At 32.5% G+C, this 21630-nt stretch overlaps 2 protein-coding genes across 2 annotated transcripts; both read right to left on the bottom strand.

Moving 5' to 3' along the window:
* Window positions 1-11221: 11221 nt before the first annotated feature.
* Window positions 11222-11887, bottom strand: LOC121746089. The gene has a single exon (XM_042140010.1). The coding sequence runs from the start codon at window positions 11885-11887 to the stop codon at window positions 11222-11224; it is 666 nt and encodes a 221-aa protein (XP_041995944.1).
* Window positions 11888-19197: 7310 nt separating this feature from the next.
* Window positions 19198-20428, bottom strand: LOC121743995 (protein TIFY 5-like). Its single transcript, XM_042137427.1, has 3 exons — window positions 20297-20428; window positions 19959-20052; window positions 19198-19845 (listed from the first exon to the last, which is right to left on the bottom strand). Exons 1-3 carry the CDS (start codon window positions 20341-20343, stop codon window positions 19660-19662), a joined length of 327 nt encoding a protein of 108 aa, XP_041993361.1. The 5' UTR covers window positions 20344-20428; the 3' UTR covers window positions 19198-19659.
* Between the last annotated feature and the right edge of the window lie 1202 nt (window positions 20429-21630).

Below are 21630 nucleotides of genomic sequence, written 5' to 3'. Positions count from 1 at the left end.
TTGCTTATAAAAATGCAATATATGGGTGTTGAAATGTTCGATTTTTGAAGGTTTGTTTGATTTGATAAATTATGCTAAGAGCATCACCAATCGCGCCCGTCCCGACATAATTCTGATCTGCGTGCCAGAATTCCGCGTCGGACGTCTGTCATTGTGCATGGTATGCACGGATATGGAATTCCGCCGAGGACACCGCAGTTCCGCGGCGTTACGCGGAATTCCGTCGCGACGGGTTTGAGGACGTCCACCATTGCGTTGACTCCCACGGACGCCCGCGCGGAATTCCCGTTTATTGCATTAAATTTTTCTTAATTGTGGGGATGTCCGCCACTGTGCAGTGGGAAGTCCTTATGACGTAGCAGTGCAGTGGGAAGTCCGTATGACGTGGCAAGAGGTGTTTTTGAGAATTCCGTCGGGAATTCCGCGCCACTGCTAATGCTCTAAACGGAATTGTCGTGAAATTAGCCGATAAATTTTGTCGTTAGGATAAAGCCAACACTCTTTAGATTAGATTAAACTTTATCTAATACTATTACTCATTACTTAATACTTCATTAGTCAGTATTCTAATAGCATCTCCAACAAAGGAGAGTTAAATCTATATTATCTATTTATATTGGAGAATGGAGAGGTAAATGAAAGAGCTATATTATCTATTTATCTTCTTATAAAGTGAAGTATACCTTTTCAAAAAGTAATACACTCCAAAGGAAAAAGATATATAGGATGATAAATCATTTTTTAAGAATAAAATAATAGTATAAAATGCATTTAAAAAAATACCTTCTCAAATACTTTTCTATTGAAGAATGGTTTTTCATGAAAAGAATACAAATATAATGGTTATATGATTTTACCTCTTCAAAATTAGAAAATGTATAATACCTTCTAGTATACCTCTTCCCTTGAAGAATGATTTTTCATGGAAAAAAGGTAAATATGATAGTTACATGATTTTCCTCTCTCATTGTAGATGCTCTAAATAGAGCATTTCAATACATGATTTGATGTAATTAAATTTCATACAACTACTTGTTTTATTAGCCCGCAAGAGACAACACAATTGATTTCAAAAGTACAAAATTGTAAGAATGTAATTACTTTTTATGGCTTCAATAGAGAAAAAATAAAATATAGTAAAAAATAATAAAAGATCAATATTTTATTTTTAAAAATATAGGACTAGAGTAAACATTAAAAAGAAAAATAACTCTAGACTGGTAGAATTGTGTTCGGTTAGAATGCTAGATGAAATATGGAACAAAGTAAATTATGAATATTGTTCAATTTGATAGATAGAGCTTTGGCATAATGTTACAAAGAATATAGGATTAGTGTTGTTTATGTGAGTTTTGGACTTCTCCTTGATAAAATCAACTTTAAATAATCTTAAGATTAATGTTGATGGACTTAATTACGTGTTTACAAGGTATAAACGACATTTCGCGTGGTCGTTTCCTTCCCAATTTTAGTTTCGCAATACTCGTTTCGTTTTTTTTCTTTTCTAGAAAATAGGAGATATTATTTTGCTTTTTAAGTAATTCGAGTCTTCACAGAATGAATGCATGTTTTGTACTCTAAAACATAATTATCCAAAATGTATTCACGAATATTAATCAGGGGTTCAATCATTTAATCAATGATTGCCTAAATGTTGGACTTTCTAGTCCCTATAAAAGGACCAGTACTTTATTAAACAATGGAATAATTTTATTATCAAATTTGTATTAGTAGTATTTGTTTAATTTAAGGGTAATTAATGAGGGACAAAATAAAAGGGTGTGGAGAAAATGGCAGTCGCTATCAAAGGATAATTTATAAGATATGGTGGTTCCTGAGCTACCAAAAAGAATTATTCTCGTTTTATTTTCTTTGGATGCAGAGGGGTGAGTTGGTAATTTCTGGATTCTTCGAATTTGTAGTCACTTCAAACTAAATTTTACAGCAATTATTAATAAAATAATCACAAAGATAATTTAGGGAATGAAGTTTTTTTAGCAGCAAAAGTAGGGTAAAAAGTACCACTCAATGTATGAGAATTGAGATGCAATTCAATAGATGGTGAGTTATCTGGGTTCATCTGTTATCAAATTAACATAGACAAAAAATAAATAAAGTAACAACTCACCAATAATACTATTAAGAAAGTAAATGGAGCTTACCCTTATTGTAAATAAATAGAGCATAACCATAACAAGACAGAGGAGTAGGCTATCAAGACAACAAGAGGAGACATCAAGAAAGAAGACAATAACAAGCTCCAAATAACTGAATACTGGCGATTGGTTGCCAATGTCGATTAATTGAAGATTAAAGTTTTTACGATGCAAGACGCGTATAATTTCAATAGTCATAGTGACAACTGACAAGCTAAAATATATAAACAACACAAAAATCTCACGATAGCTAAAAGTGAGAATCTTCTCAGACGATCGATTACACTAGGACCGAGACACAACCCTAACTCCCACGGATCGGGGCAGCATTGGTGAACTATGCAATCAGTTGTAAAATCTTCAAATGCAAAATGAAAACCCTTTTGATACTTACTAATTACAGAAGCAATCGTGACTAAAAACTTGATTTGGTTATTTTATCTTTATTTATTTACTTTTACTATGAATTTTAAGTGCAGTAATATCGTATGCAAATATAAATAAATATGAGAATCTGATTTGACAGAATTGTAACATAAATAGATATGCATGATTGCACCATTATAAAATTTCAATGAACGTGTTGGCACATCATCTTAAAAATTTCTACTCGTACAGAATCGATTGAAATTTGAAATTGTACTCAATAATTATTAAGATGAAAGATTAATAGAGTTTCTTTATTTAATGAATAATTCATGCGTTGGTGGAAAATAAACGAAAAAATAAATATTGGAAATTGCAAACGAACTATTTTTTTATAATAGTCGTCGATAAATTGATCGGGTAGTGGTAGGAGTTTATAAGCTTATTTTGTCAAAGACTTCTTATAACATTCCTAATTCTTTTAAATTGTGTTAAATCCACTACCATTTCCAATATAAGCATATGAGTTAGAGCATCCACTACAGGGGACGTCCCCAATAGCCCGACCCCCTTTTTTGTCCACAATTCCAAATTTTTTGTCCACAGCCCCAAATTTTTGTTTTCGCTACTATAGACGGACACTTTCAATAGCTCCGAAATTTTATAACCAATTTTAATTTTAATTTTAATTTTTTCGTTTAGTTTTAAAATCAGCTGAATTGAAATAATTATAAGACGAGGTAATTGTGACCGAATATTCGTTGTATTGACAAAGGTAAAATTATATAATGAATATTTAAAACAAAATACAAATAAAAACGCCGCCACCATCTAATCGGAGAGCTGCTGGATTGGAAAGAGGTCTCCGGACGCGGATGGTTAAGGGCGTCGAGGTTGGGTCTGTAATCTCCAAACGCCGAGCGGCTCAGATTCCTCGACAAAGGTTGGGGCATGGGAGAAGACCTCCACGGCTGAGATGGTGGAGGAGATGGACTCGATGCCCACGGCGGGGGAGATTGACTCCAACACCATGGCTGGGACGGAGAGCCGCCATATCCCGACGGCTGAGAAGGATAGCCGCCATATCCCGACGGCTGAGAAGAATAGCCGCCATACCCCGACGGCTGAGAAGGATTGCCGCCATATCCCGATTCGTGCGAGCCAGGTGATTCGTTGTCTCCACCGTGCATTTTTAGAGAGTGAAAGTGTAGAGTGTGAATGAAGGGAGAGTGTGTGAAAATGATGTAAATGGATGATGGAGAAGTGGTATTTATAGGGTTAATTTTCGAAAGAAAAAAAATCAAACGAGGCTATAGGCGCGCCGACCGCCGCCCCACGCGATCGCCGCGTCCTCGCCCCGAAAACGCCGGTAGTCCGTCCACCCCACTTTTTTTCGTCCGCCCAGGGGCGGACGTCCCTCCCACTATAAGGCGCCCCGCCGTCGCCCCCTCCGAGGCTATAGGCGCGCCTATGCTATAGTGGATGCTCTTAGGACTCGAATTGGATTATATCTTTCATAAGCTATTCTTATTTTAATAATTTTTCAAATAATTAAGGGAGTGTATATTTAATTTAGTGACAGATCACTTCTTAATACTCCCATAATCGTAGTTAAGTGCATTATTATTTTGATGATGCATTACAAGTTGTCATAGATCCACACTTTAATGAATATAAATTATGGTTTCTTGTTAAATCCAAGTAACTTCCTAGAAACTAAATAAAATCATCAATTAATAAATACATACTTTACTATAATTCTTCTGAATCCACACGCACACATATAATTAAATTTACGTTATTTAGGTGATAAATGGATGAACGGTTGCCGAGATTCAATTATTCTGAATCAAACCACATGCATGATTATAGAAAATACATGTGCACATAATAACAACACATGTAATTCTTCCTCACCAAATCACATACGATTACAAAAAGGTATATTTGATCTTCTAAATTATCAACCATGTAACAAAAAAATACATTGAAAATTTTATAAGTACACTATTAAAACAACTAAAAATTACACTATTAAAACCCTAAACATCCTCGGGGTGACCAAAACATGTCTAGATTTCTTCAACTAGATCATATTGGAATCAATCGTTTGTAATATACAAATATATTAGCTATATTTCAAAACAAAATTATAGGTGTCCATATTTGGTCACATTAACGAAGGAAAAACGTGCTTGGGCACGCTAATGCGTATAGGTGCCACGTGTTGATCAATGTTTCACTCAGCACGCACGCTAGTGCAAATGCCCTTAGTCTATAGATTTTTCCTAATTATTTTCATAATGACATAATATGCTGATTAAAACACACAAATGAGGTATCAAAATATTTGTCCATTTTAAATATTAATTTTATTACTGCATAATGAACAATTTGAGATATGAATAACAAATTTTCCTTATCAATTGAATGAAACGATTTTTTGTATGGAATTGGCTAAAGATTTTCCTTATCAATTAAAGAAAGATACCCAACTTTTTGTATGGATTGGCTAAAGATTTTTTCCTTGAAAATTAAATTAAGTGGAACATGGGATTAAAAAAGATGTGTGCAATTATGGCAATGTAGGCTAAATAGGTACAAGTTATCATGTGCAATTGTGAAAACCTTAGATCTAGGATCATATTTATTCATGAAATAAAAGTATAAATCCCATACCACACGTTACTCCATGTTTACTTGTTTATGTCCCATTTTTTAATTCTGCTAAAAAAATTATCTAACCATTTCTAGAGGGTATTTTATTCAATAATTCAGAAAGATCCAAAATTTTCACATCTTTCAAGTAGAGATCTATGGAACCATGCATTGCCGTGCAATCCGTACTAAAACAAATAGAATCAACATCGCCGTTGCCGTATAATACTTCAAACTAAGACCACCATTTTTTGTTATTTTAATTCCTTTTGTTATTTGTATACTTATAATTAATTTATTTCAAATGAATTATAAGGCTTTTTTTTAGATTAATATTAGCACATAGAACGGCCAACACTAATAAATAAAATTAATTATATGTAATATTGTTTCAATTAACTATATATTGAATAATATTTATAAGATTCAATTTTGCCTAATTCGTCAAGCCGCTTTTAGTTACAGTTGTGTTTTAATAAATCTTGATGGTGACGTTCGGTTGTCATGACTAATATCATGAGACTATCCATCTAGGATTAAGTTGTGGGATTATTTTAGTTGGAGGTGGGAGGCCATGACTAATTATCATGAGACTATCCATCTAGGATTAAGTTGAAGGGTTCAATCTTATGAACCAAACATGATACATATTTAATCATGAGATTTAATCTTGCCAACCGAACACTCCCGATATGTACTCTACATCATTTATGAAGTGGACCGATTTGTCATGAACCTATTATTTACAAATATTTCTACAATTAGACAACTAATTTGATCGTTTTATTATTACAAATATTTTCACTTAATCCTCGATATTAATATTATACACGTCGGCAATATCTAGTCATAATATATAAAAAAAGGAAAGATTGATGATCATTATCATCTAATTTGTCTGGTCTGCCAATAAATTGGAAAAAGAAAGCAAGGGAAAATGTCTACCTCACAAGAATTCCATCTTTTTCATTTTAAATTTCTCTCTTCCTTTTAGGTCGGGAATTAATCATATTTATGGCCCATGCAATGTTTCACCATCATATTTTATCACACTGTACTATTTGTTTACTTAATTAATTATTTTAGTTTTTTGGTGGAATCCATCTTAAATCTTGAAAATGACCTTACCAAATACATAATATAAAGATGAATCATGTACCCATCCCCACAAAACCTTCTTCAATGCCAATCAAAAGGAGAGACAATGAAGTCCCACGTTAACCTCAAAGTGATTTAATTTATTGCACATCTATATAAAATGGAATATGATACACACATACTAGTACTCTATATAGTCTATATATGTGTATATTTTTTTTTTCATTTTTTGACATTTGATACCTACAAAATATGAATGTATTGTATAAGACTTAAGTGCTTTCGAACTCCACAACATGAGGCAATGAGAGAGATAGAGAGATGGTTGTGTACAACGAAATCGGAGAATAGATCAAAAAATGAAGAAATAGAGTTAGATAACTAAGGGCATCAAAGATTTGGAGGATATAAGTCAAAATTAATCAAATCAAAATATTTAAAATAAATTATAAGGACCTCGGACTCTTCTCTACATTTTCTCTTTCTCATTATATCTCTACTTCTATATATCGGCTCAATCCATAAAACCATCATAGTTAAAATAATAATTTTATGCATTTAACGGTAAAATGCAACATTTGTATATGTTGGTGTTACACTTGGCAATAAGGTATTACAAAATTATAAACCTTTTTGTCGTTTAATGATAGAGGAAAAAAACTTATAAGTCACAATCAATTTATACGTTGAAATTATTCATATATGTACGTTCATAAAGTAATGAGAAATCATTAAACTTCAACGTTCCATTGGACGTTATTTTACTTATTTTCATTAATTTAATCACTGGGCAAATCTAATTATCTTTATTTTTTAAAGAATAAAATGATATTGTTTTCTTTCATAAAACTTTTTAGTGATAAGTATTAGACAAAATTTAATGAAAATAAGAAATTATTTTACTCATCTTGAAATTGACTTATTTTCCATACAATATTCAAATTACCTTTTTCTTTAAATCATTTTCAACCCACATCACAAATTTGGGCGTAATCTATTTTGTTTAGGTATCAGTTAGCTTTTCAGATTAGATCATAAACACACAATCCACAACTACAGATCACAGTCATTAACTATACATACTCCACCGACCATTTTTTTTGCTCTTTTTCTTAATTCTATAATGTCATATGATTAAAATTAAAATGTTACATAGTTGATTTTTTTTACTAAAGTTCTATTGATGACTCCAATCGATTATCCTTAAAACCCAAATTATTACTATAAACTTTCACTGACTCTACAAACTACTAAAGGATTCTACCACAATAAAACTAATGAGAATTTCCACTAAAATTATACTACTCCGTATTATTGTCCCATTTATAGATAAACTATGAAATAAAAATGCCGACAAATAAAAGTACTCCATAAGACGTTAAATACGGTGAAAAAAATAAAGAAAAAGAACTAGAAATAAAGAAATAAAATAAAATACGAAAACTTAAAAAAAGTGCGGTCTAGACTCTAGACCCAACCCAGGCCCATACGGAGTTCGTGGCTTGGCCACACCCCTGCCCCATCTCGGGTCTCAAGTTCGGCCAATTTTTCGACGCACTATGAGTGCCCTAAAACTCATGCCACACCCAATTATTACTATTAGGACCTGTTCGACTGGCAAGATTATATATCATGATTGAATATGTAATATGTTCGGTTCATAAGACTAAATCCTATAACTTAATCCTAGATGGATAATCTTATAATAATTAGTCATTGCTATCTTCCTCTAACTAAAATAATTCATAGATAAATAATCATACCATAATAAGTTAAGAGAATCAAACTACACTTTAAATATATTTATTCGAATCCAAAGTGGCAAGAAAGATAAAAGGCATACAAAAGAGTGGATTAAATGATATCGAATGGTATAGTGTGGTAATGATGGTATGGGTTTAGGACTAGCGTAACGTGATGAAATCCAAACCCACAATTTGGGCTTTAAAAATAAAAATTAGATGCCCATGCTATCTATACCATATCATAATCTCATCAAATATGGCCGCCACGCATACCCATAAAAGATAACGACTCATCAACAATATGTCACATTCTTTCATCATTTCAATTTTATTTCTATTTTTTGGTAACTAAAAAATAAACTTTCATGAGTATGTGTAAAGTATACAAGTTAGGTACAAAATTAAGAGAGTTAATTAAAGCTGGCTGATCAGCTATCAACTTAATACATTGTCACCATATTAATCCCTATCCACTCTACATTATTTTACATTTGGTTGATTTAATATTATATTAGAAACAATACTGTATTTTGTGTTTATAATTTTGCTAAATTATAAAATTGAGTCAAATTTTTATTTTGATATAAAAAAATGATTGAAGCTATGAAATGTCTTCTTAGACTCTCAACTTGAATGGTGAAACCGTGAAAGACTCGACGAAACTCAAACTTATAACTAACTACGGTCATAGACTCGTAAAAGCATAGGTAGAGACTACAAAGCTGTCCAAACAAGCGTAGCACATGACAGAACAAACACGCCCTTGGCTTGAGCAAGCCAGATTTTGGATTGGGCTGGGCCACGCCTTTTCGGGTCCAAACTATATCAGATCCGTCCCGGCCCGGCCCATCCCAAAAGTTCACCTGATGACTCACGCTTAAATTGTTGTCGTCCCAATATAAAACAAAATCCAGCTAAGCTCCATAAACAAGAAGTCGAGAACTTTTGTGAAGAGCTTAGATAAAGTGTGACTCTTTATTGTCGTGGAAGGGGACAAAAGCTAGATTTATACAATAAGGAAGAGCTAACAAATTTAGCAGTATTATTGGGTGTGTCTGCAACTTGTCTCCATATATACCTTTAAACAATACCAAGTGATGGACGTGTAGACATTCCCAACCATGTTTAACTTGAAGACAAGCTTTTGTGCACTACATTATTCGTAACTAATAGGACAAGAGCTCCACACGGGGTGCGAGAAGGGGCCCACACTCGACCGCGCTACCTAATCCTATCGAGCGAAGCACAGACCTAGTTGTGATGCATTGGTGAAGAATGTGTGCATATGTAGTTAAGAAGCCGATATATCTCGTTGTTAGTCGGGCCCGGGCCCAGACCCGAGGTGGGGGAGGGGATGTTAGGGATGTTTGTGTATGAAGAGTTGAAACAAATAATAGGAGTCATGACTCATGTATATAATTGAAGAGTGGTTTGAACTTAGAAGGGCTGTACATGTATGAGAAAATATGAGAAAATGACACATATTTACAATCCAATTTTTCAATCGTGAGAGATGAATTCGAAGTCCTTTCTCTATCAGCATAAGTGAAAGGACTAGTTTACATCACCAGATATTGAAGTTTCTATATTTACTACAGATTTAATTTTGATTAGTTTTTAATCTGCACATGTTTCTAAACAACAGAAAGATAGAAAAAATTCAAACAAAAAACTTTAGATTTAGCTCTAAGTTTGGGAACGGCCCAAAATAGTAAAACTAGTCTATTTTTTTTGGACGGAGAAGTAATAATGACTGAAATACAAAAAACAGTTAATAACAACGGGCCTAACAAACTAAGCTTTATTGGGCCCTAGCCCGATCACATATTCGAAAAAATCAGCTTCAACGTTCATTTGTTCTGTCTTCGATGGGCCAAAAGTCGAAATTAAACAATTTCCATTGAATAATTAATTTAGAAGAACAATCTGAAATTATACACTTCAAAATGTTGGAATATTTTTATAATATTATTTAATATCTACATATCATACGTAGAAATTAATTTATTATTTAATATCTATATATATATATATATAGGGTCTTGTTAGGTTGAGATTTTTTAGCTTAATTGAGAATTGAGATGCATTTTCAGCCACTCATTTTGAAATGTCAACTGCAAGTAGATTATATCAACTAAGGGGTATTATCGTCATTTCATTTCAATAGCCAGAATATCAAATGTCAACAACTCGTATTAAAATGTCAACAACTAAAAAAATTTTAATTTTTTTAATTTTTTTAATTTTTTTTAATTTTTTTATTTTTTTTAAAATTTTTTAAAATGTCAACCTAACAAGACCCTATATATATATATATATATATATATATATATATATATATATATATATATATATATATATATATATATATGGGAGCGTTATTCTCCTATTCATCCCTTAGATCATTTATTCTTCTTAATATGGGCCGTTAGATCTCATTCATCAACGGTCCAGATGATTAACGTCTTTGATGTTTTCAGTTCATCTAGACCGACTAATAATGCACAGTAAGAAATATTTCAGTTCATCTGCATCATCTACCTTGGAAAATTCCAGTTCACAGTAAGAAATATTTAGAATTCTAAAAGATGTTTTCAAATTTATGTAAATGTATTTATTTTTACTTTTCATTTTACAAATTTTCAGTTAGATTTTTAAGATGCTACATGTTTATCACTATCTATTCTTAAATGTTAAACCATTCAACCATTAAGATTTATCAAAGGTAATTACTATTTATTTTTAATTATTATACTCGTAGTTTTCAATTGTATTCGCGTTTATGTTTGCCATATGATTAACGTCTTTGATTTCTGAATATATTTATTAGAGTTAAGAAAATTCAAAAACTAATTTGAATACTTTGCTTTTATCCCATTAGTCCATTGGACTAGTATGAAACCCGAACGTTTAGGATTATAGTTAAAATTTTCTAACTTGGTAATATTCCAATCTAATTATCCCATAATTTGTGAATTTACGGATAGGCTCGATTGACATCCTGGTTATACGTGATTGTTCTTCAGGTGAAAAGTCCTGTCCATGATCTCAAATCAATGATCCGAAACACCCACCTCTTTTCTCAACACGTCTCACAAATTAATTACTACGAGAAAGATCATACTATATAATTAGAAATAATAAGCACAACAAAATCATGATAGCTACGCTACCACGTATGAGACAGCAAGAAAACAATCAGGGCAAGGGTCGTCTGCTTGTGACGGCTTGAAGCCTAAACCTTCGAATAAACTCCTCCACTCTCTCATTCACTTCTTCATCCGACATTCTCGAGTACTCGTCTTCTTCCCTTTCACTTTCAGTTTCAGACAACATATCCACCACCTCCTCTTCAATTTCACTTTTTTTCTCATCACCATCATCATCATCTTTTCCACCGGTCTGTTTTTCAATTTCGAGGGTTTCTTGTGTGAGAACAATGTGATCATCATCTGAAGCAGCAACAACCACCACCTCTATTATCTTTTCCGGAGGTTGATCGAAGCTGTCTTCTTGTGGTGCCTGATGATGATGAGTTGATGTTGTTTTTGGGACGTGTTTGGTGGGGAAATTACAGGGGAGAGGGGTTGGTGGGAGGTTGATGTTGGTGCAATCTTCGAGGGTTTTGGAGGGGGAGAAGGCGCCGGAGTCGGCGGCGATGATGAGGATGAGGGTGTTGGACATGATGAACCAGAATTTGGTGGTGCGCATTAGAGTTGAAGGGGAGAGATTGAAGATGTAGAATGTGGAAATGTACATGACTATGAATACAAGGAAGAAGTAGAAGGAGTTTAGATTGGATTTCTTCTCCGTTTTCTCTAAGTTGAGGAGTTTCTCCTTGTGGTTTAACAATGCCATGCCCATTTTTGGGTGGTTTGTAGTGGGGAAGTTGAAGATGAAGAGTAGTATTTATAGGGTGTTTTGAGTTGAAATAGAGTGAAGAGGAGATGGGATCATAGGAGATCCTCTATTTTGTATTATTATTAATGTAAGTTCGATGTTTTGTGGGTTTTATATTCTAAATTATTGCTCTATTATTTGAAAAGGGAAGATATATTGTTAATCAATCAAGTCGAGATCAATAATATTAGTTGGACTAGGAGCATAAAATTGTGACCCCTCTCACTGTAAGATAGAGTTATACATGGCACCCCCTTAAAATCAAAATAAACAATATATATATATATATATAGGGATCGTATTCATTTCATTTTTTATCTTTTGTTCTTTTTAATCTCAGTCCCACGATTTTGTCATCTGACGGTTAGATTGGTGCCACGTGTCATTTAATAATGCATATTTTCAGTTGAATAATGCACACCGACTAATAAAGCATCATTATAGTGTAATAATGCAGATTTTCAGTTGAATAATGCACACCGACTAATAATGCACCATTATAGTGTAATAATGCAGATAATCTGGACCGTTGATGAATGAGATCTAACGGCTCATATTAAGAAGAATAAAGGATCTAAGGGATGAATAGGAGAATAACGTTCCCATATATATATATATATAGAGAGAGAGAGTCGTGATCAGATGATAACCCCTAAATATCGTAATAACCCTATAACCAAATCTGGACCACACATATTTCTAATCATGCGGTTGAGATTCAAACTTAGATTTACTTCATAAAAAAAACGCGGGGGTAAAACTGTCATTTCTCCCATTTAATTTCTGAATTTTGCCCAATATCACGTAAAATGATAAAATGATAGGTTTATTGCATAAAATGATAGTTTTGTCGGATAGAATGATACTCTGAGTTGATAAAATGATACTTTTGACTGACTGATAAAATGATAAAATGATAGGTTTATTGCATAGAATGATAGTTTTGTCGGATAGAATGATACTCTGAGTTGATAAAATGATACTTTTGACTAACTGATAAAATGATAGGTTTATTGCATAGAATGATAGTTTTGCCGGATAGAATGATACTCTGAGTTGATAAAATGATACTTTTGACTGACTGATAAAATGATAAAATGATAGGTTTATTGCATAGAATGATAGTTTTGACGGATAGAATGATACTCTGAGTTGATAAAATGATACTTTTAGCTTATAAATGTCGGGTTTACTGCATAAAATGATAGTTTTGCCGGATAGAATGATACTTTCAGCCGATAGAATGATACTTTCAGCCGATAGAATGATAGGTATTTTTGGTGTATAAAATGACATTTTTGTTTAATAAAATGATACTTTTACCTGATAAAATGATAATCTAAGCGGATAAAATGACAGTAACCTTATAAAAATGATACTCTGAGTTGATAAAATGATACGTTTACTGCTTTGTAGGTTTGTATATTATGTATTGTGCCGATTATATTAGGTTTATTGCATAGAATGATAGTTTTGCCGGATAGAATGATACTCTGAGTTGATAAAATGATATTTTTGACTGACTGATAAAATGATAGGTTTATTGCATAGAATGATAGTTTTGCCGGATAGAATGATACTCTGAGTTGATAAAATGATACTTTTGACTGACTGATAAAATGATAAAATGATATATGTTAGGTTTATTGCATAGAATATATGATAGTTTTGCCGGATAGAATGATACTCTGAGTTGATAAAATGATATTTTTGACTGACTGATAAAATGATATATGTTAGATTTATTGCATAGAATGATAGTTTTGCCGGATAGAATGATACTCTGAGTTGATAAAATGATACTTTTGACTGACTGATAAAATGAGCGAAATTCAGAAATTAAATGAGCGAAATTTGGATACGTAAATTTTATCATGAGCGAAATGACATATTTACCCCCGCGCTTTTTTTTATGAAGTAAATCTAAGTTTGAATATCAACCGCGTGATTTTAAAAATGTGTGGTCCAGATTTGGTTATAGGGTTATTACGGAAATTGGGGTTATCATTATAATGCACCCCTATATATATATATATATATATATAGGATAGTGATCAAGATATAACTAATCTTAAGTGTATAGGATAGTGATCAGAAATATAAATCCAATTATGGATTTTTGCTCTGCCACATGAATGAGTATAAAAAATTTTACTTCACTCTTGTTTACAAAACACATCACTCTTATTGTGATTTTACTTCACTCTTGTTTACAAAACACATCACTCTTATTGTGTTTTGTTAACAAAACACATCACTCTTATTCTGATTTTACTTCACTCTTGTTAACAAAACACATCACTCTTATTCTGATTTTACTTCACTCTTGTTTACAAAACACATCACTTTTATTCTGATTTTACTTCACTCTTGTTAACAAAACACATCACTCTTATTCTGATTTTACTTCGCTCTTGTTTACAAAACTCATCACTCTTAGCATGATTTTACTTCACTTTTGTTTACAAAACACATCACTATTCGAATGATTTTACTTCACTCTTGTTTACAAAACACATCACTCTTATTGTGATTTACTTCACTCTTGTTAACAAAACACATCACTCTTATTCTGATTTTACTTCACTCTTGTTTACAAAACACATCACTCTTATTTTGATTTTACTTCACTCTTGTTTACAAAACACATCACTCTTATTCTGATTTTACTTCACTCTTGTTTACAAAACACATCACTCTTATTCTGATTTTACTTCACTCTTGTTTACAAAATACATCACTCTTAGCATGATTTTACTTCACTTTTGTTTACAAAACACATCACTATTCGAATGATTTTACTTCACTCTTGTTTACAAAACACATCACTCTTATTCTGATTTTACTTCACTCTTGTTAACAAAACACATCACTCTTATTCTGATTTTACTTCACTCTTGTTTACAAAACACATCACTCTTATTCTGATTTTACTTCACTTTTGTTTACAAAACACATCACTCTTATTGTGATTTTACTTCACTCTTGTTTACAAAACACATCACTCCTATTGTGATTTTACTTCACTCTTGTTTACAAAAGTGATTGTTGGAATGAATTTGATATTCCTTCTTCTTCTTGGCAGATTTTCGCTTCTTCGCACCTGGTGTTTTTTTTATGTTTTTCATGTTTTTTTATGAATAGCTAAAGTGACTTCAATTACAATATGGTTAAGCGTATCAACAATACTATTACGATATTAATTAAAAACTAATTTGTACACAGCTTTCGCAGAAACCAAAATCAAATGGATCAGCTGAAGCCAAGTCCGCTCAATTCAAGGCCGCTGACGCCGATCAGCTTCATCGAGCGAGCCGCCACCGTCTACGTCGACTGCACCTCCATCGTCTACGGCTCCACCACCTACAGCTCGAACCGCCACTCAATCGCGGCGGATCTCGACGGAACGCTCCTGATCTCCCGCTCCTCCTTCCCTTACTTCATGCTCGTGGCGATCGAGGTCAGCAGCCTCCTCCGCAGCCTCATCCTCCTACTCGCCTTCCCTCTCATCGCCGTTTCTCAATGAATTTCTCAATGAATTCAATTTTGCACCTAACATGATTTTGGATTTAATTCGATCTGCAATGACAATAATACCCCTGACTTGTTATTATGGAGTAAATTTGTGATTGAGGGAGCTAATATCTCATTAAATTCGAAAATTAATATTAGCCCTTGATTTTTTTGATCTTGTAGCTATTATTTGTTCTCTAGTTATATGGTTAAGAGGTGTTTGCCATAGATCATGACTATATATATATATATATGGCTTGATCATGCATGCATGCTAGTAGTGAGTTGGCTTACTTAATAATTGAGAAGTCATAAAATGACAAATAATGTTAATTGCCCATGACTTGTTTGTCATGCTAATAAACAATATAGTGATCATACGTGCACTTGCTAGGAGATTCAAGGCCCAATGTATATCCCCACCTATTAAAGACGACTCAAAAAGTAATCAAAATTTGATTTTGCAAACTAGGAGTATTAATTTTGTTGAATTTTATTGGTGCACTAATATGTTTACCAATGTCATATAGCTCACAAATAACATAAAGTATTACTTATATATAAAGATTGCAAGAAAATGTACATTGTAACATACTCCGTATAAGATCTCAAGAGATGAATTTGACCTATTCAAGGTACTTGACCATATGTTTTTCTATAGATTAAAATATTGTGACAGCTAGTCATAATCCCTCTTTTGTCCTTAATATTTTCATGTAGTATTAGGTAGAGATGAGGGATGATTCAAAATACGGGTAATTTTTTATGTTAAATAAATGTTTTTTTTATAATACTCCTCTCATCCCACAAGAATATGCACTCTTTTCTTTTTAATCCGTCTTACAAGAATATGCATTTTCTAATTTTGAAAAGTCTCTTCTGGTGTGACTCATTCTCCACTAACAATACTTTATTTACTTTTTCTCTCTACTTCTCTCTCACTTTACCAATTTTATATTAAAATCCATGCTGAACCCAAAGTGTATATTCTTTGGGGACGAAGGGAGTAATATTTTATACATGAATTAGTTAAATTTCAAAATCGAGAATTTGTTCCATATCATCGCTTTAATACTATGACAAATTTATTTCTCTATCTTTGATATATCTCTTTATTTTAAGATTAATATCAAGAAATTTTAATAAGATTGAATTCTTTTGAGATTTTTTAATTTTCTATTTATTGAGATTAATTTGATTTCCAAAAATACTGAGCAAGCTGTCAAAACTTTTTAGATATTCGATCAGTGTGAAATGTTTGGCTCCGTCATTTTACTTATAAAATTAGTATATATCAAGAAATTATAATAGAACACTGACTATTTAAAAATTTGTTAAATTTCTGTATTTGAGGTTAATTTTTAATTTAGATTTCTTGTTGAATGTAGAATGCAATATCAATCATGATTAAGCAATGATTGCATAGACTAATTGCGGCTCAATCTCTATCCCCCTCAAGTGTAGTTTTCAACATTGATGCTAAAATCCACAAATTGTGAATAGTAAAATGACCCCATTTTCCAAAAGTCTGCTAAATAACCTCATCTTATGCTACATAATTGTGAGATGTAGACCTCTCATCCAATTGCCACTTTTCTCTTGTTCCACAAGTGTACGCTTCGAAATTCACTTAAAATATAAATTTAGGTGATGTGGCAGCCCAATCATTGTGTGCCGACCGTCGGATTTTCGCCACGTGTAACCTTAGTGGCATACATGTAACACATTTTAATCACCGGCACTTGTTAGTGCCAATTAAATAATTGTAACAAAGCCCTAATTTGCGAGATCTCTTTGTAAATATTTTAGCTACTTCAATGTTTATCAAAGATTCTTGGCCTATGTCCTAGGTATGGTGAAATTTTCAATTCAAAATTTTTGACTGGATTAGTTGGATTGGTTAATACGAATTTATTAATTGTGTGAAAAATTGAGTTCTTGAAGAAAACTCAAAATAGTGTAGTAGTTATATTTGAAAAGGATACCAAGAATTTAATATTAGTCTAGGTCAATGGTTTACATTGGGCTTTTGGTAGATTGGTAATAAATAATGGGCTTATAAGTTTGATATTTTTGTGGGATTGTCTTCCTATTTGGGCTTCACTCTAGATTCGTTTAAAGCCCAACAGTTTGTATTATTGAGTTAGACCTTAGTGGGTGAGTATTACTATCTGTTTCGTAATACTCCTAATATTTACCTCTTAATATAAGTTTCTTAATTAGAATAAGAAACTCCAAAAACCAAAATAACATAAAAAATAATACTGTCAGTGCAAATTTCAAGTAACTTAGTTACCTAAATTATAAGAAGTTTGAGTACCGAAAATATAAATTCCACAAAATAAATTTCATCTTTTATCTTGAACCTATATTTCCTTTTTGGGAATTGAGATAATCTACGTAACCTTTAATGAACGTTGTTACGTTTCAAATGCGCCGTATAATTCCATTAACTTCAACACAATTGAAATGTATGCATACACACTCTCATCAAAGTTTTTATGATCTTATAATCAAGCCACACACCGACCGTGGCGGATCCAAAAATTGAACATTGTGGTATTGATCAAGACATTAAATTTAATGCTAAAATAATTATTTTTTTGAAAATACACTACAATTCAAATGACTCTGAGTATCTATATTATGAAAATATTGACATATAGCTCTTTTTTTAATATCGAAAATTTTGACATTTTTTAGAATAAATTGGATATGAATAAAAAGGTTAAAAATTTGAATTATAGAAGTAAAATTAGAGGAAATAGAGAAATATTTAATTTATATTATAGTTAGTAGCATTTATATTGAGTTTAAATAAGTTTATCTATTGAAATGAAAATGAGGTATATTTGAAATTAATTAAAATTGTGTAAAGTTTAGGTAGGGCCGAAATAGATGGCAATATCTTTTGGATGGGCTTATTATAAATAATACTCCACTACTACAAACAAACAGAAGAAAATTGATGAAGCCCATTGTTAGAAATAATTCAAGACATGACACGTGTTAGCTTTTCTTATGCCATCTCCCTTCGTTACATTCATTTTTTTTATTTTGGGAAGTTCCAAGTTAATTGAGTCATTTCTATTTTTGGCATAAAGTAATGCCATCTCCCTTTTACTTTATTATCTCTTCACTTTTCTTACTTTATTCTCTCTTACTTTTTCCACCATCCATTTAACACACTATTCTTACTTTTTCATTTCTTGCATCTCACTTCGTCTCTCCTCACGCTCTACCCAATTTCTCTCTTTTTTAGAAAACAGAAAAAAAAATTGAATTGTCTCCTCCTTCCCTCTTCTCGAGGGTGTTCGTGGCATCCGTGGCATCGACTCGATGAACCTTGTTTTTTGGTGGCACTCCGGGGACTCTGAGCCCCGAGGCCAGTGATGGGTATGCCGACCCTACTGACCGGCCCCACCTGGCTCTACCCCATCGTACACACAAACATATACACCTTTTATCTACAAAAGAGCATGGCGTGCATTATAAACAGTGAAGAAGTCATATTTAACTAATAAAAAGTCCAAGAGAATTATAACAATTTTGATAAATATTGTATGAATTGCATGACATGGTGATGGTCCTAACAAAATATAAAACGTGGTCACCTAATACTCACTAGTCACGAGACCACAAATAATTAAACAATGAAGCAATAATTTCTTATATTAATTAAACAATGAAGCAAAATTAAACAATACAATGTGCAAAACGTAGTACAACTAACTAACAACAAACAATATATTTGAAACTAATTTGCATTAATTAATTATACTTCATTTCATCAAACATGGCTAAACATCTCAAACCCAATACAACAACAATTCCCTTAATATGCATCTGATTAATAATAAACCAACTCATGGGATATCATAACTTCCGTTTCCGACGTAGAGATGTGGTTTGACCCAGCTTCTTTGGTGGTTGGTTTTGATAGTTTTTCTTTGCTTCATCTTATATATTTAGTCGGTTTTTTTTCCACTTGATAGTACGGAGGATCTCGACTCGTGGGACCTCTATTTTGCATCTTCATGTTGTTGTTTAGATCTTAGTCACTTTTGGGCTAAGATCATGTTTTTGGAACATTACATTTTGATCTTATTTACGGGTTGGAGGTCTGCCTAAACCTCCCGCCCACAAAGGACGTTTTTTTTATATAAAAAAAACAACTCATAATCTAATTAATACTCAATCATTAATTAATCAACTAAAAAACTCTATTGTGTAATCGAGTATGGCGATATCGCTTGAGCCCTACTCTTTCTCTTCTCCAGAAATCTCTGCAGCGACCTCTTCATCGACAGCCCGGTCGCCGCACTATACACCGGCGAATTCATCGCCGGAAAATTCTTGCTCGATTTTTCCTCCGTTTCTCGGCTCGCCAGCGATATGATCGCTCTCGCCTGCGCCATAATTAATTAAAATTAGCCACATTATTATCGGGCAAATGGCTTCGCGTGCAACTTAACTTATTCTATGCATATAAAATAAAATAAAATTGATTTGAACTTTTTACCTGAAGCTCCGTTGCATCACAACAAGCCATTTTTCCATTGTAGAAAATTGTCAGCTGCTGCTTTTTGTTCGAACTCTCGTCGTTCAAATCCAACCTTTTCAAGTAAACACAAAAAGAATTACTCTCTCCGTCCCTTCAATTTTGTCACATTTCACTTTTTACCATTTTTAGTAATGAACCTCATATTCCACTAACTCACATTTAATTATTATAAAACTAATATATAAAAATAGAACTCACTCTTCAATAACTTTTTCAACTGACTTTCCATTACATTTCTTAAAACTCGTGCCCAGTCAAAATGAGAGTATTAGTCAGAGAGGGAGAGGGAGAGTTACATGGAAGGCGTGACGAGGCGAAGCTCCAAATTGCAGTTGCGCTTCATGATGAAGAGATGAATCTAATGAGGGTTTGTTTGTAACTCTGTGTGGGAGAGAGAGAGAGAAGAGGGAGTTTGAAGGAGAAAGGAGCGTTGTTTGAAGGAGAAAGGAGCGTTGGTTGTGATTTTATAAATAGGAATATGAGTGAGACACGAAACGCATACGGAATTCTGCCTCCTACAAAAAATAAAAAAAATAAATAGGAAAAGAAAAAGACAGCAGTTTAATGGCGAAATAAAATAAATATGTATCACGTGTTACATGAGTTAACTAGAATTAGCAATGCTCTCTTTATTTATGTACCGCTTCTCTTCCGCAATTTCCCACGTGGTTTACTTAAGTCGGCCTCCACTTTCTCTCCTTTCGCCTATTTTCTCTAAACTCATTTTTAGTAAATTTTTGTGTTTTGAGAATTTGGGATAAATTGGATTTTAGTTACGTAATTATGTGAGCAATATTATCCGTGCCGTAATTACTTGAGGCGACAAATATATTTTAAGAAAATTAAATTGCAATTTTTTTAGTATGAGTTGTGCTATAATTATACACTGTGGAATACTATTATTATCTAAAAATTTGGAACTGTGTAAAGGGCTATCTATGAGAATTGAACTAGTCACAAAGTTAAAATTTGCTTTTTTTATAACTAGATAGCAATTCAGCCTATTACTTATGGGGTTTCATAATTAAATCAATTTAATTAATCTTAAAGTTTTCATGTCACGAACTTATGATTATATGAAGAAATTAACGAAATTAATCTTAAAATTTGCTTTTTTTTACTATACTTGAAGTATCTTATTAACAAAATTAAAATGCCATCTCAGTTAATTGTATCGGGACTTAGTTAATTTTGCCTTGATATTAGTATACATTAATCTCGTGGTGATATACATATATTTTCCAAAAAATGCGATATACTATAATATTACTAATAACGACAAACACAAATGTTTATGTGTTATATTTATAATTAATTGCTCATAAAAATGTCGATAAAATCACGTTTATTAGTGCGTTGGTTAAGATAAAATTCTTTTATATGGGGTTTGGCCGTACTTTTTGGTTTAATCTTAAGTGTTATTAATTAATGTAAACACTTAATTGGTTACTAGATTTGTCATTTTCTGATAACTATAATTGCTACGGAGTAGAGGTGATTTTAAATTCTAATCTACTAGATTTTTCATTTTGTGATAACTATAATTGCTACGGAGTAGAGGTAATTTTAAATTCTAATCTGATCTGGTCACTTAATTAATGTATGTTTGTTTCCCTAATAACGTAGACAT

The sequence above is a fragment of the Salvia splendens genome, chromosome 8 (genome assembly GCF_004379255.2).
Source record: "Salvia splendens isolate huo1 chromosome 8, SspV2, whole genome shotgun sequence".
Lineage (NCBI taxonomy): Eukaryota > Viridiplantae > Streptophyta > Magnoliopsida > Lamiales > Lamiaceae > Salvia > Salvia splendens.
This window is presented reverse-complemented; position numbering and strand designations above follow the sequence as displayed.